The 15,543-nt window shown below is 50.0% G+C and overlaps 1 protein-coding gene across 1 annotated transcript; it reads left to right on the top strand.

Annotated features, from left to right (window-relative positions):
• Nucleotides 1-297: 297 nt before the first annotated feature.
• PRPF38A (pre-mRNA processing factor 38A) lies at nt 298-13,090 on the top strand. The gene is made up of 10 exons (XM_044672072.1): nt 298-440; nt 2,228-2,387; nt 5,270-5,391; nt 6,570-6,655; nt 9,287-9,400; nt 11,802-11,914; nt 12,001-12,027; nt 12,211-12,308; nt 12,526-12,574; nt 12,956-13,090. The coding sequence occupies exons 1-10, from the start codon at nt 311-313 to the stop codon at nt 12,996-12,998; spliced, it is 942 nt and encodes a 313-aa protein (XP_044528007.1). The 5' UTR covers nt 298-310; the 3' UTR covers nt 12,999-13,090.
• Nucleotides 13,091-15,543: the final 2,453 nt, after the last annotated feature.

The raw sequence follows: 15,543 nt of genomic DNA, 5'->3' as shown, positions 1-15,543 counted from the left end.
ATCCGGGCGCGAAGCCTTTGTCTCCGCCTCTTCCCTCTTCCGCCCCTCCCTCCTTCAAAATGCCGCTCGACGTCCAGGAGCTCCGCCCCTACGCCCTTCTTCTCGCTTACATCATCATTGCAAGGCCTCATTTGGGCAGGTAGAGACGTCGCTGTCGCGTGCCCGATTCCAAGGTGTCAGCCTATGTGACGTCATCTCCCGCGCCGAATCCTCTCAGATCACACTTCCCGCTTGGCTCGTGTGGAAGTGACGCAGAAGGAGGCCGCCGGAAGTGCCGTGGAGTAGGCACCGCCGCCGCCAGCTTCCGAAAATGGCGAACCGGACGGTAAAGGATGCTCACAGCATCCACGGCACCAACCCGCAGTATCTGGTGGAGAAGATCATCCGGACTCGAATCTATGAGTCCAAGTACTGGAAGGAGGAGTGCTTCGGGCTCACAGGTGAGCGGCTGGGGGTGGGGGGTCGAGGTCTGTCCCTGACCCGCCTCGAGCGTCTCCTCACGGGGATAGGCCTTCTCGGGAAGGAGGATGCTCCTCGTCTCCGCCCCCTCCTCGCCCCCCAATCCCTGCTGGCAGTGAGCTCCGTGTAAGAGCAAATGTTCAAGCAGAGCCCCGGGAGCTCCTACAGGCCCTGACGTTTAGGCTTCTTTCGAGTATTACCGGGGCCCTTGGGGCTGGGGGGACGGCCTCCGTCCTGTACTTGTACCCCAGCGCCTGACCCTGCCTAGGAGGTACTTAGGTTCTGTCGCGGCGAAACAAGCTTCTGGAGGGCATTTTGGTCCTCTTGTTCCCAGCAACCCAGTAGGTGCTTAATCAGTGCCTATCACTATACGAACTCCGGAAGCTGGTGTAATCGGGTCCTCATTTCAGAGCTGGAAAGCGTCAGAGGCAGAATTCGAACCCAGGTCTTCCAGCTCCAGGCCCTTCCCTCTGTATCCGGCTGCCCCCCCCCCCCCCCCCCGGGTTGTGTACGTGTTCACATCCAGCCTAGACTGGACGGTCTCAGAGGCACCTTATCCCCAGATATTATTGAGTTTGGACTGGAGAAGACTGGCAGCCCCTTGGACACTATAGTTGGGCCCCATTTCATTCTAGCATATTTCTTATTCTACAACCATCCAGGAATGAGGCACCATGTTTGATATGTGCCCTTGGATGCTCCTTAGCATAAGCTGTAGGCAAGGTGGTGGCTCAGTAGATAGAGAGCTAAGCCTGGAATCAGGAAGACCTGCGTTAAAATTTGGCCTCAGTTTCTTCTTCTGTCAAAAAGCTGGAGAAGGAAATGGCAAACCACTTTGGTATCTCTGCCAAGGAAACCCTACTTGGGGCCATGAAGAGTCAGGCAGGACTGAAATGACTCAACAACAACATGTAGAAGAAATATATGATCCTTTGCCAGGAGCTATATAGGGTATCTGCTTAATGTCAGGGAAAACTTGATGATCAGAACTGTCCATGTTTGGTTTCATTCAGCATACACTAAGCTGTGTGCCACATACTTCTCAATACTGGGCCTAAAAAGTTTAAAATAGGCCCTGTTCTCCAGAACTTAGTCTACTGGAGGATTGGGGTGGACTGAACATTGTAGATGCAAGTAAGTCAATCAAAAACCTACAAAATAATTTTAGGGGGAGAGCACTCAGAAACCTAAACTTAACCCTTCCAACTAGAAGTGAAAGGACTAACATTCTGTCATTCTGGGGCAGCAAAGGGTCTCATTGGATAGAAAGCCATGCCTGGAGATGGAAGGTCCTAGGTTTAAATATGGCCTCAGACACAGTATTATTATTAACAATAATATTATTATTATTGCAACACATACAATAAGAACAATACTTTGTATTGGTTCCAAGGCAGAAGAGTGGTAAGAGCTCTTGGGGTTAAGTGACTTGCCCAGGGTCACACCACTAGGAATTGTCTGAGGCCTGACTCTCAATCCACTGAGCCATCTAGCTGCCCCTAAGGTAAGGGTTTTAAAAAACAGAAATAAAACATTAGAATGTTGGCCTTAATAGGCTAAAATATTTTCTTATTTTCAGGTTCTAGGAATGGGCAGAGCTATTGATAAGGGAAAAGCACTTTTCTAGTCATTGCCTTAAGAGTTTCCTGTGAACATTTGATGAATGTATAGAGCTGAGGGCCAAGCCATGCTTCTGTACATTGAAAACTTTTGCAGGTTTGTCTGGTTAGCTTGGTCATTCCCTTGTAACTTTATCTTTTGGATTCAGCTGAGCTTGTTGTGGATAAAGCCATGGAATTGAGGTTCGTGGGTGGCGTCTATGGCGGCAACATCAAGCCAACTCCTTTCCTGTGCCTGACCTTGAAGATGTTACAAATACAACCGGAGAAGGACATCATAGTAGAATTCATTAAAAATGAGGATTTCAAGTAAGTGAGAAAGATGCAGATACCCAGTAGCCCATTTAGTGCAGCTTTGGCTAAGGGGTGAGTCTTCAGCAGATTAATCTCCTGAGGTTACTCTTGATGACAGGAATTTCTTCTTTTATTTAGTAATTGTGTTCTTTCTGGTATACTGTTGGTCTTTACTTCCTTATGGAGTTATAACTTTTCAGTAGACTTTAAGTAGGAATGGACTTAAATTCTAGTAAAAAATCCTTGTATGATTCTGTCAAACCTCCCTGGGCCTCAGTTCCCTGATTAGTAAATTGAGGAAGTGGGATTAGATGGTTACACCAAGGTGCTTTCCAACTATAAAGCCCCTTTCTAGAGATGATGTATAGAATCCAATTCCGCCCTCCTCTTCTCCTAAGCATCTCCAGTCACTTTTATCAAAAAGGTGTTAGGAAAAAAAGTGAGGAAGACAGATTTATTGCACTGGCCTGACCCTGTCACCTTTTAAGAGCCTCATTGACAACCTGTTGGAGGCTTCCTAGTAAAGCATCATAGCAGGGCAAGTCAGAGGATCTGGGATTAATCTGGCCTGGAGAGGAGAGGCATGGGCAGTGAGCCTGTGTTATGTGAAGGGGCATCAGATGGAAGTGGGTCATGCCCATTCTTTAAGAAGGTGGAAGTGGAGACCAGGTTCAGCTCACCTTTAGAAAGAAGAACTTAGAAGCTGGCAGATTTGTTCCCTGGTAGAAGAGTCTGCCTCTGCTTCTGGCCACATGCTGTTCATTAGGAATATTATAGAGAGGGCTCCTGCATTGTGGGGGAAGGTTGGACCCACATTTGACCACTTGATATCTCTTTCTGCTCAGGAGTCTGTAGTTAATAGGATTAGATGGCAGCAGATGTCTGGCCTTTCCCCAGTCAAGGGTTGATCCACTTACCACTTGAATGCCTCCTGTGATGGGGACTTCACTCTCTTCTAATGTCAGTCCATACCACATTGTACAGCTCTAGTATAGAAGCTCTGAGCTGAGATTTGCTTCTCCCTAAGATTTAATAGAGCATGGTAAGGGTCTGGAGGTTCAACAACAAATAATCACTGTTGAGTCAAGTTGACATTGTACAAGAATATAAAAAAACCTCCCAGAGCCCATTTCAGCAATAACCTGTGCTTTAAGCTTTACACAGTAACTTTCCTTTCCACTCACGTTCACTGACTAGAATTCTGGGCAAATTTACCCTAACTATAAAAGGAGAAGCAGTAACACCTGTGCTTCTTCCTTAGAGGGAGGGAGAAAGGGAAGAAGGAGCTTCATGGAAATCTTTTTTAAACTCTTAAGTTCTGTCTTAGCATTAATTTTTCTAAAACTTTTACCTTCTATCTTAGTATCAATTCCAAGGCAGAAGAGTGGCAATGGCAAGGTAGTTAAGAGTTAAATGACTTGTTACAAGTCGTGCAGCTGGGAATTATCTGAGGTCAAATTTGAACCCAGGTCCTCCTGGCCCCAGGCATGGTACTCTGTTCACTGAGACACCTAGCTGCCCTGTTCCATGTAAAACTTAAATCTAGCCAGACACAAGGTGTAGGGGTGAGGAGGAGGAGCAGCTGTTATTTCTTGTTTGAATCCAGAGGGTTGTGAGGTAGGCATTAAAACTATCGCTGCTCATTTTACAGTTGAAGAAACTGAGGCTTAAGAAGTGAACTGAGCACAGTTGCAGTAGGTGAATGGGGGAACCAGGTCTTTGACTGGGTCTTTTGGGAGGAAGGAGCCTTCACCAAAGATGGCTGGTAGTAAGAGGGTGACATATAGCTTCTGCTCTTGGTGAACTGCAGCTTCTTCCTCTGCCAGAGGGGAGATCATGAAAATAATAAGAATTAAAGGACATTTATATACATTCATCCAGTAGACATTTATTAGGCACCTGTGTATTTCACTTGGTTCTCTTGGCCCTTTTGGGAGGCAGAGACTGTTGAGGTGGATGAGCCTCAATTGACAAAGGAGGAAACCCAAGTCCACAAGTCACCTGCTTAAAGTAACACAGCTGGTGAATGGCAGAACCACCTGGCAAACTAACGAGTTATATGGTTTTTAAACTTTTTATTTTGTTTTCCACTTAACAAGTATTTATTTTCTCTCCTTCTTACCCCTACTACCAGTTTCAAAGAAAAACAAAACTCTTGTGACACATGTGGTCAAGCACAACAAATTCACCTGTTGGCCATGTGCATAAATGCATCTTTAGTCTGTCAGCTCTCTGTTAGGAGGTGGGTAGCAGGCCTCATCCTTGGTCCCCTGGAACCATGGCAGCTCATTGCCTTAATTAGGGATTTGAAGTCTTTCAGAGTGGTTTATATGGACAATGTTGTAGCCATTACTGTGTAAAGCAGGGGTCGGCAACGTATGGCTCTTGAGCCATAAAGTCAATTTTTTTTCAGGCGCTGTTACAGGAGCGCGCACTGTGAGCACTGTACGGCTCTCACGAAATTACATTTTAAAAAATGTGGCGTTTATGGCTCTCACGGCCAAAAAGGTTGCCGACCCCTGGTGTAAAGTGTTCTTCCTCCCCTCACTTCACTCTGCATCAGTTCATACGGGTCTTCCCAGGTTTCTCTGAAATTATCCTTTTTGCCATTTTTTATGTCATTGTAGTAATTCTTTTAAATTCATATAACCTAACTTGTTCTACCATTTCTCAGTTAATGGACATCCCCCAAGTTCCTTGTTCTTTGTCACCACAGAGAGAGCTGCCACAAATATTTTGGGCCTATGGGTCCTTCCTTTTCCTAGGGTCTTTTTGGGGTCTAGGCCTAGTAGAGGTCTTGACAAGTCATTTGTATGTTTTGAGGACTGCTAGTTATCTGAGGGTGTTAGCCTTTTCCTGAATCTTAGGGTGGCCACTTCATTGACTTCTTTTTTCAGATATGTCCGCATGTTGGGGGCCCTGTACATGAGGCTGACGGGCACTGCCATTGACTGCTATAAGTATTTAGAGCCTCTATACAATGACTATCGGAAAATTAAGAGCCAGAACCGAAATGGAGGTGAGTGTGATCCTGCTGTGTTTTTTGAACTCAGATCAGTGACCCCCTTGTCTCATGCTTGTTTGACCCACATGTCTTCCCGTCATTCCCAGTGGCTGCTTAGTTGAAAGCATATCATGAGATTCTGGAATTAGCAGGTAAATTCCAAGTTGTAGTCAGGAATGTCTTCACCCAAGAGAGCTGGGGATGAGGGAAAGAAAAAAGGCTAACCACATAGACAGTTGTGTTGGGAAGACCCTGGCCAAAAGGGGAGCCCCAGCAATGGTGCCTTATACCCCTGACCATTATTTTTCATCTTAGGTGGGAAGGTGCTCCCCACCCCAGGAAAAGCCATCTGGGCTCTGTGTCCTTCATCCCTCACTTAAAGTCAGTCTCAAACCTTCACATAAAAAGTCTCACCCCTGCACCTACTCTGATCTAGGATAATGGTATCCTTACTGTTGTTCACCTGTGACCCTCCATCTCCAGAATGAGCCTTTCCCTTGGCTGTGCCCCAGGCCTGGAACACTCTTTTTCATCTCTGCCTCCTGGCTTCCTTCAAGTCTCAACTAAAACCTAACCTCCTGCAGGAAGCCATTTCTGATTCCCCCTAAGTGCAAGCACCTTTCCTTTGAGACTCCCCTCAGTTTATTTTGTTTATATCCTGTTTGTCCATAGTCTTTAACATGTTTTCTCCTCCATGAGATTGTGAGTAGCTCCTTGAGAGCAGGGATTATCCTTTATCTTTCTCTGTATTCCCGGTACTTAGCATAGTGCCTGACATACAGGACACACTCAGTAAATACTTGTAGATTGACTGAACTCTGTCTAAAATATGAATTCCTTTTTCAGCCCTCCCTCCCCCTCCATCCCTCACCCCCTACAGGGGTGTTATACTTTGTATGTCATTCAGTAAAAGTGAGTCCATATTCCTTGAGAACAGGGGCTGTGTCTCTTCTATATCCTCAGTGACTAGGTGGAGTCCATTGTTGGAATGCTTTCACTTTAGGGAAATCCTTCCTTGCATTGGGTCAGAACCAACTTGCAGGGGGCTCTGATCATGGCCCCCGTTTCTCACCAGCCAGGTGGATCAGGCTTTCTGGCTTCCTTTCTGATGCTCTAGATTCGGTCAGTCTCTCCAGGTCCCCACTTCCTGCTTGGCACTCTGCTGGGCTGAGCTGTTGGCTGTTTCTTCCCAGAATTTGAGCTGATGCACGTGGATGAGTTTATTGATGAGCTACTACACAGTGAGCGGGTTTGTGACATCATCCTGCCCCGGCTTCAGGTAAGAGACAGATGTCTCCTGAGCAGAGTGTCCTGGGCTCTATATGGTGCTCTGAGCCTCAGGTCTGGTCTGTATTGTTTAAAAGTATGGAAGCTGAAAAGGACATTGCCTCAGGCAATGGAGCAGAAGGGAAAATTCAGCCCTAATGACTTAAGGGAATCTCCGGTCACTTGGTGTGGCAGAAAGATTGTGGTCCTGGGACTCTAGCCTTGCCATTAACTCACTGGTGGGCCAGCCTCCCTTTGGGCCTCTCCATCTACATCTGGCAAATGAGAGGGTCAGATGAAATGACTTTCATGGGCATGTAGGCTGCCAGCTCAGAATCACACTGTTCAGGTTTCTCTGCTGCCAGAACAGCAGCCTAGAAAGAACCTAGCTGCGGGTCCCTGTGCAACCTAGCTGCGGGTCCCTGTGCAAGGTACAGCTTGTGTTGGACTGGTGGTTACTGAGAGATTTGTGCAGTGGAGGAAAGCAGGGTTCTGGAGGGGAAAATTCCATCAAAGGGACAAGAGTTCTTATTGGACCCAGACTGAAACAGCAGCCTCATTTCCCTGAGCCTGGCCCTGAATGGCTGGGAATCAACAAGAACAACATTCCACTTAGCAATAGACAAAAGCTCCCACCAAAGTATAGTTGGCTTTCCTTGCCCATCGTCCCTCTGCTCCCAGGTGGCTTAGAAGATGATGATTCCAGACTTGGGGTTGTAGTCCAGCCTTGCTACTTTGAATTATCATTTGTCTTCCCCGCCTTGTGAGACAAAGTCCATTGCAACCATCTGCTCCTAGAACTGGAAGGGGCCTCAGAGGTCTAGTCCACTTCTAAATAAGGATGTCTTCCAAAATGGCCCTGACAAGTAGTCATAAAGACCTCCAGGGAGGAGAAAGAACCTTAATCTCTCTGGAGGCCCCTTATTCTGCCTTTGGGCCCCATTAGTTGTTAGGAAGTCTTTCTTTATGTTGACCTCAGATCTGCCTTTCTAGAACATCCCCTCCATTTTTCCTGGTTTTGTCATCTGAGGCCAAGCAGAGAAAGTCTGATTTCTCTCTTCACATAGTCTGGAGATAAGGATTTGACTTGGGATTTCATGTGTATGGGGAGCTTGTGGGGGAAGAAGGCAGGTTGGCAACTTTTCTGCAACTTCTAGTCTGAGAGTTGCCTAGAGTACTGAGTTCAGTGACTTTCCCAAAGTCCCACAATCAGGATCTATAACAGACAGGACTTGACCCCAGATCTTGCCAGCTCTGAGGCCAGTTTTTTCTCTACTAGAACACAAACAAAGCAATCTTGCAGCTACTGGAAGACTTAAGTGTCATGCTTCCCCTATCTGGTTTCCTGCTACAGGTTAGGTTTTACATAACTCTGCAGCCTGTGGCTACCCCATGGGGCAGGCAGACCCCACCTGCTTGCTGTGCTAGCTGAGCCCAGGCCTTTATCCTCTGGCTAGCTGCTCAAGCTACATTCTTGTTCAAAGTTGGCCTGGACTCTAATGGCACATCAGGCTAGTGCATAAACCTTGATAATGGGGACTCTTCATCTTGTGTGTCTTGGACCCTTTTGGTGGTCTTCTCAGAATCATGTTATAAACCAAAATAAAATATCTAGGATTACAGAGGAAGTCAATTATAGTGAAATATAGTTATCAATGAAAAAGGTGAGGACCTCTGCTTCAAGAAGTTTTGAAAAAAAGGCAGACTAGCATCTTCTTTGCAACTTCTAGTCTTGGAAATGCCTAGAGTGCTGAGTTCAATGACTTTCCCTATTCTGTCCATCACTTCCTTCTCTCGTCACTGTTTCCTCATTGCTACACTCTGCCTGATGTCACTCCCTAATCCTTCAAAGCATAAATCCTCCCAAAGGGTGTTACCAGAGAAAATGAATTTCATAGAAATGGTGATGGGCAGAATGTTGTGCCAACAGACTTCATGACTTGACTGTAGAGTTGGCTTCTATTAAAGGTGTTCGGGGGGAATTCTAAAAAAGAATGCTTTCCACCTCCAGAGAAAGAACTGTTGGAGTATATATGCAGATGAAAGCATTCGATTTATCACTTACTTACCTGGGTATATGTTTTAGGGTTTAGGTTTTATCAGATTGTTCACTTACAAAAAATGAATAATATGGAAGCGTGTTTTGTGTGATAATACATGTAAAACCCAGATTGAAATGCTTGTTGGGGGGTGGTGATGGTGGGGGGGGGAGACAATTTGGGTTATGTGACTTTGGAAAACTTATGGGGAAATTTGTTATTCAAATGAAAAAGCATAAGAATAGAATGAATCTTTTCTTAATATAATAATATGTATCTAAAATGAAAAAAAAATGTGTTCTGGAGGCAGCTAGGTGGCTCAGTGGATAGAGCCAGGGCTAGAGACCTGAACTCATACGCTTCCTAAGTGTGTCCTTGGGCAAGTCACTTAATCCCCATTGCCAACACTTACTGCTCTTCAAATTGCTACTAGGACAGAAGGTAAGAGTTTAAAAAAAAAAAAATCTGAAGGCCTGGGCTGTAGATCCAGCTCTTTCCCCCTTTGGCTTCTGTGTAAGTCCCAGTATCTTCTAATGCTTCCCCAGGTGTGAAGAGGGGGCTCCTGAAATGGGAGGGGCTCATGCCTTTGCCTCTGTGCCTTGCAGAAGCGCTACGTGCTGGAAGAAGCCGAGCAGCTGGAGCCCCGAGTCAGTGCCCTGGAGGAGGACATGGACGATGTGGAGTCCAGTGAGGAGGAAGAAGAGGATGATGATGACAAGGTCAAGCCACAGGCCCTCCCCTCCCTGCCCCTGGGTGTGGCCTCTGTGAGAGAGGGCGGCACAAGAGAGGGTCAGAGTTTTCACTTGAAAGTTTCCAGGATTGAAGTCTCCAGATCAGTTAACCTGGGGTCTGCAAACTGGGTTTTAGCTTTTTTTTTTTTTTTTAAATTTGTTTTCAATATTTTGTTAACCATATTTTACTAGAATTTATTTTCTTTGTAATCCTATGCATTTCATTTTGGGTACTTAAGAATATTATTTGGGGGGGGGGGCAGCTAGGTGGCTCAGTAGATTGAGAACCAGCCTGCAGTTGGGAAGTCCTGGGTTCAAATGTGGCCTCATTCTCTTCCTAGCTGTATGGCCCTGGGCAAGTCACTTATCCCCCATTGTCTAGCCTTTACTGCTCTTCTGCTTTAGAACCAGTAAACCAGTACACAGTATTGATTTTAAGATAGAAGGCAAAGGCTTCACATACATACACACACACACACACACACACACACACGATTTAGAAAGCTGGAGAAGTGGATGGGAAGTTATGGGTTTGGGGTTAGGAGACTTGGGGTTTTCCTCAGTACCACACAGTAGCTGTGCGCTTTTAACCACTTCAAGCCTTTTTTTCCCTTTCCATAAAAAGGGGTTAAGAAATCTCCCCACACCCCCACCTTGCTCAGAAAGTTTTGTTGGAAAAGAACCTTTGGGAATCACAGATGAAGCACTTTATAAGTGGTGAAAGCCCACCTCACCCTTGTAGCTCCTGAGAGGGCAGCCGTGACAAGGTGGGCAGTCTTGGCTCCACCCCTCCCCGGGCTTTGGTTTTCATCTCTGAAGTTGGCATCCTTGCCCTGGACCCTCTGAATTGAGTGCTCGTGATTGCCTTAGGGCTTGCTCACCCATACACTGTTACTGCACAAGTTCATGGTTTTCTTCCACTGAGTAAAAGCGCAACCCTGGGCAGGACCCCCGAGAGAGGACAGAATTCTCCCCCCACCTTTGGCGGCTGGTACCTGGAAGCGGGTCCTTTTCAGGTGCTTTTTGGATGGGAGGCTGGAAAGCTTCTGTTCTGGCTGGAGCTGTCCATTTCCCGAGCCCCCCAGCATGGCAGGTGCCATGCGGGCACCCTCAGGCTGGAGTGGACACTCGCTAGGACTGTGAAGAGACAAGAGAAGTGGGTGACTGGGGCCCCGCCGTCAGAGAGCCTAGACCGAGTCTAAGGGGGACAAGGAAACGGGCCGGCAGGAGGTGGTCCAACAGAAGTGTGGGGGCCCAATGGTGGGCTTCAAGGGAAGCTCTGCCTCTTAGAGCACAGTGCCTGGCATGGAGTCGGTGCCATGATGCCAGGGCTGTGGGACACTCTCTTAGCTGCAGCGCGCACTTGCTAATTGCTGACTAGGTACCAGTGAGCCAGTGAGACCAGCACGGACACAGAGAAGTCAGCACAAAGCAATACAAAGCCTTCTCTAGGAGACAGGAGAGAAAACGGGAAAGGCTTCCTGGAGGAGGCTACACTCGCTTATGTTCGTGGGGGCTTCTTGTTTTAGAAAAAGAATCATCACAACTTAAACAGGGTTGTGGGGAGCCCCTGTCCGCTCCTTGTCACGTCACAGTGGGATTAAGCTCATGCCCTTGGTTCTGTGGGTGCTGTGTGCCAGCTTCCTGCTCCGCCCTCTGTCCTGGGCGCTCTCTGGCCTCTGCCTCAGTGGATGCTGGCTGTTCCACACTTCCCCAGGCTCCTCTTATTGGGCCTTCTGTCTGTCCTGCCACATGCCACAGAGTACCTTGTTGGGCCTTTTCCTTGGAGCTGTGGGCATCCTCTCAGCTGTTCTAAGTGAGAGGCACGTGTGTGTCTGCGTGTGCGTGTTAGTCTCCTAAAGGCAGGAAAATGGATTTACTGATAGGAAGTGGGAATATTTTCAGTAATCCGGAGCCCACTGGGAGAGAGAAGAGAAAAGCTGGCGGGATTTTGCACTCTATGGAACCCTCAAGAGTGGAAGCCTTTTTATTCTGCAGAGAACCGTTGGCAGGGCCTGAAGTGGTTAAAAGCACACTGTGTGGTCCTGAGGAAAAACCCTAAACCCAGAACTTCCCATCCACTTCCAGCTTTCTAAATCATTTGTGGATGTGTTGTGTGCATATAAAAAAGCCTTTGCCTTCTATCTCAGAATCAATACTGTGTACTGGTTTACTGGTTCTAAAGCAGAAGCTCAGTAAGGGCTAGGCAATGGGGATAGGTGACTTGCCCAGGGCCATACAGCAAGGAAGAGAATGAGGCCACATTTGAACCCAGGTGCGAGTCATCCCTCATTGGCTCTAAGGGGCAGCATCCTTGCTGAGCAGGATCTTTGGGTTCTTCTCAAAGCCCACCAAGACACTGACTTGCCTGTGATCTGCCTCTTTTCAGCTGGAGAGGGCCCCCTCCCCGGATCACCGCCGGCGAAGTTACCGTGACCTGGACAAGCCCCGTCGCTCCCCGACGCTGCGCTACAGGCGAAGCCGGAGCCGATCTCCCCGGAGGTAATGGGGGTCCCGGGGCTGCAGCTTGCTTGGGGATGCGGGTGGCAGCGCCACACACTCAGGCATTCCGCTTTCCTCCCTTACAGACGCAGCCGGTCCCCCAAAAGGAGGAGGTGAGCTTCTTACTCGTTAGCGGAAGGATGTGGTTCAGTTGTAGTAAGTGTGCAGTGAGTGCCGGGGGGCGCCTTTAGGGGCCGTGGAGCTGGGGCAGAAGGTCGTCTCCGAGGTTTCTTCCAGCTCCATGTTGGGGGTCTGGGGTTGCTGTGAGCCTTGTTTCTCGTGCTGTTTCCCCACAGTCCCTCCCCCCGTCGAGAAAGGCATCGCAGCAAGAGCCCGAGACGCCACAGGAGCCGATCCCGAGAACGGCGTCACCGCTCCCGATCCAAATCTCCAGGTATCACGCGTGCTGGGTGTGGGCCCAAAGCCCGGGGCCTTCCCACTTGGCTCGTTTGGGCTCGGGGCTGGGAGTCTTTGAGTTAGTGGCGCCCTTCAGGGGTTCACAGGGCTGGGGATGACTTCCGGGTGCAGAGCCTCCTCTGGCTCTAGGACAAAGATGTTCTGGGGGACAATTTCCTGGGAATCCGCCATCCGTCTGTCTTTGCCTCTCACAGGCCATCATCGGAGCCACAGACACAGGAGCCACTCAAAGTCACCCGAAAGGTACTCGCTGAATGGCAGCATGAAGGGTTTCTCTGAATTCTGTAATGGGAGGTGGGGGAGCACCCTAGAGGCACAGACTGGGTTCAGATGTGGGTGCCTGGGAAGGGGACATTGGCAGGGCCCCACCTGCCGCCTTGGGTGTTGTAAAGCAAGCCTTAGCGCAGTGCTGGTCCCTGGGGGGCTTCCCCGGAGAACAGGAGGTTTTCTTCAGGGTCTGGCACACAATGATGCTTCTTCGTGGCTCTCGGTGCCAGAGTCCCCCCGGGAGGCCCGCCTGCATGCCATCCCCGGGGCTCGGCAGGGCGAGGCTGGGCGCTCGGGCCTAGTACACGAGTCACTCAGGGCGAGTTCTCAGGGAAGTCATTTGTGCTGCTTTTGCAGGTCGAAGAAAAGCCACAAGAAGAGCCGGCGGGGGAACGAGTAGGGGAGGCCCACCTGCCTGCCAGGCTCTTGGGCTCCGAAGGCCCAGCCACGAGGCCAGCCTGGCCTGGCACCCCCCCCTCCCCCATGGCGGCCGCCTCGTGTCTTCTGCCGCTCTTCCTGCCCCCGCCCTGGTTTTTATGACTTTTTTTTAACTGGCCTAAGCCGAGCCGTGTTGAGTTTTTGTGACATGGACTGACTTTGGATCCTTCCCCTTCGTCTAGTGGGAGGATCGGGACGTTTCGCCCTAAGGGCTGCCGTGACTCCTTTTGTCCCCCATCTTCCTTTTCTGATCATGAGTTTATCTGCAGACAGTAAACTGTGATCGCCTTTAAGGAGTGACGTCCCGGCCCTTTCCTTGGTAATTTGTCGTTAAGCGTCACGTAGCCTGCTGGGCAGCGTCCGCCGCGGTGCCCCTGGCCGGCCCTCCCTGGGCCACACTCGCTGCCAGAAAGGATCCGGGTTGGGATTCGGTGGGCCGGACCTCGAGTTCTGGACGCCCGGCTTGCGGGTCCTTTGTGGTTCGCCATTCTGTGACACGGCCCAGCGGCCGGCCTTCCTCGTCCAGCAGCCTCTTTGGGTGCCTCTGGGCCCCGCGACGGCGCCGGACCTCAAGGGGCTCACAGAAGCGGCTGTGGGCGATGCCGTCTGACGTCGGCGGCGATGCTGCTCTAGGAAGTGTGTGAGCAGCTGCCCTGTGCGGAGGCCCCGGTTCAGGGCACACAGACGAATGGGCCGCATTTCAGTCCTCGAAGTGTTCAGCGCTCGAGAGGAGCGGCTCGGCCCTGGCAGAATGATGGGGTGCGGGGGGGGGGGGATGGCGTGTCCAAGCACACGCCGGCGGCACCACAGGCAGCAGAAAGAGGCAGAATACATGGCAGGGCATCCACTAAGCCAGTTAGATTGTGTTGGAAAGGAAGGCCTTGAATGCCAACCCTAGGCTTTTACACGGGGTGTGGCCATCCTTTCCCTGATTTATTGGGGCTTTAGGATGGTTAAGGTGGCAGCGCAGGGTAAGTAACTTTCAGAACCAAGAGGATTCCTGAGCCAGCTTGGTCGGTCAGCACGATACTTAGCTACCTGCAAAGAGCATTTGGTGGGACGGCCGTTTCTTGGCTTTCCTTGGCGGAGCTGGCCTGCGGGCCCTTCCTCAGGAGAGTGGCTGCCAGTACGTGGGCCTGACCTGGGAACCGGCGTGCGGAATGAGCATGTCTTGCAGGCATGTCGTCAGCAGCTCTGCTTCTAGATGGGACGACCAAAGCAGGAGCAGGCGTTGGATCTGGCCGCCCCGACTTCTGCCCGAGGTGCTTCTGCTTTCTTGGACATCCGGCCAAACCGACACGGCACGCGGGGCCCACGGAGGGCGGCTTCAATTAAATAAGGAGGGGACAGAGAGGGGAAGAGAGCCAACAGTGGAGGGCCCTGATTGGAGGCTCCAGATCAAGGACTGGCCAAATCTACTAAGAGGAGCTTCAGCAGCAATAAATGTGGAATTCTACTTTGATGTTGTTTTCGGTCATAAATGACTCCATGACTCCTTTTCTTGGCCATTTCCTTTTCTAGCTCATTTGACAGATGAGGAAACTGAGGCAAAGAAGGTAAGTGGCTTGCCCAGGCTCACACAGCTAGGAAGTGTCTGAATTTAAGTATTGCACTTGGGTTCAGGAAATCATCCGAGAGCTCTGGGGACTGGGGAGGCCCAGGAGTCAGTCGTGCGGTGCGGTATGGCCGCCCAGAAAGCTGATGCTTCTTTAGGGTACCTTGAGAGGCATCCTGAGCAAGGCTCGTGAACCCCTTCAGGGTAGGGACTGACGACTGTTTTGTACCCCCAGCACTCAGCAGAGGGCCTGCATTCGGCCCCCATCAGGCCACACCTGGAATATTGGGCTGTGTTCCAGGAGCCGCATTTTGTCCAGAGAGCGAAGAGCCGAGTGTTACAGCCAGGCTTCGAGGTTGGGCCATGAGGCTTAGTTACGTAAAGGAACTGCAGTCGGTGTGATGACTTCCTGTCACGCATGTCGAAGGGCTGGGTGGGGAACACAAAGATAAGCCAAAGCCTGCTCTCTGCTTCCCAGGCATCCCCATCCTAGTGGTGAGGCGTATGTGATACGTGCCGAGTGGATGGAAGATAATCAAAAGGGAAGGAATGAGCAGGTGGGACGAGCAGGAAAGCACTTTGGGAGGACGTGGGATTTGAGGCAAGTCTTCAAGGAGGCCCAGCGTTCTGGGTTTGGAGATAAGCCGGTGCCAAGTCTAGGAAGGCCAGGAAGGTGGTTGGGGCTCTGAATGCCAAACTTGCCTCAAAGGCAATAGGGAGCTGCTGGAGTTCCATCAGGTGATCTTGGGAAGGATAATGCCAGACCAGGCTTTAGAAGAATTGCTGTGGCACATGAGTGGAGGAAGTGGGGAGGCCAGGTAGGAGGATGACTGCAATAGGCTCCCTATTGGAGAGATGTGAAGACACGGCAGCACACAGCAGAGTGACGGAGTGAGGAATTGAGGATGGCACCAAGGTTGGGAGCCAGTTGACTGGATGCTCAGGTTTGAAA

Source organism: Gracilinanus agilis, chromosome 4 (assembly GCF_016433145.1).
Source record: "Gracilinanus agilis isolate LMUSP501 chromosome 4, AgileGrace, whole genome shotgun sequence".
Lineage (NCBI taxonomy): Eukaryota > Metazoa > Chordata > Mammalia > Didelphimorphia > Didelphidae > Gracilinanus > Gracilinanus agilis.
Note: the sequence above shows the minus strand (reverse complement) of the source record. Positions and strands in the feature narration are given on the sequence as shown.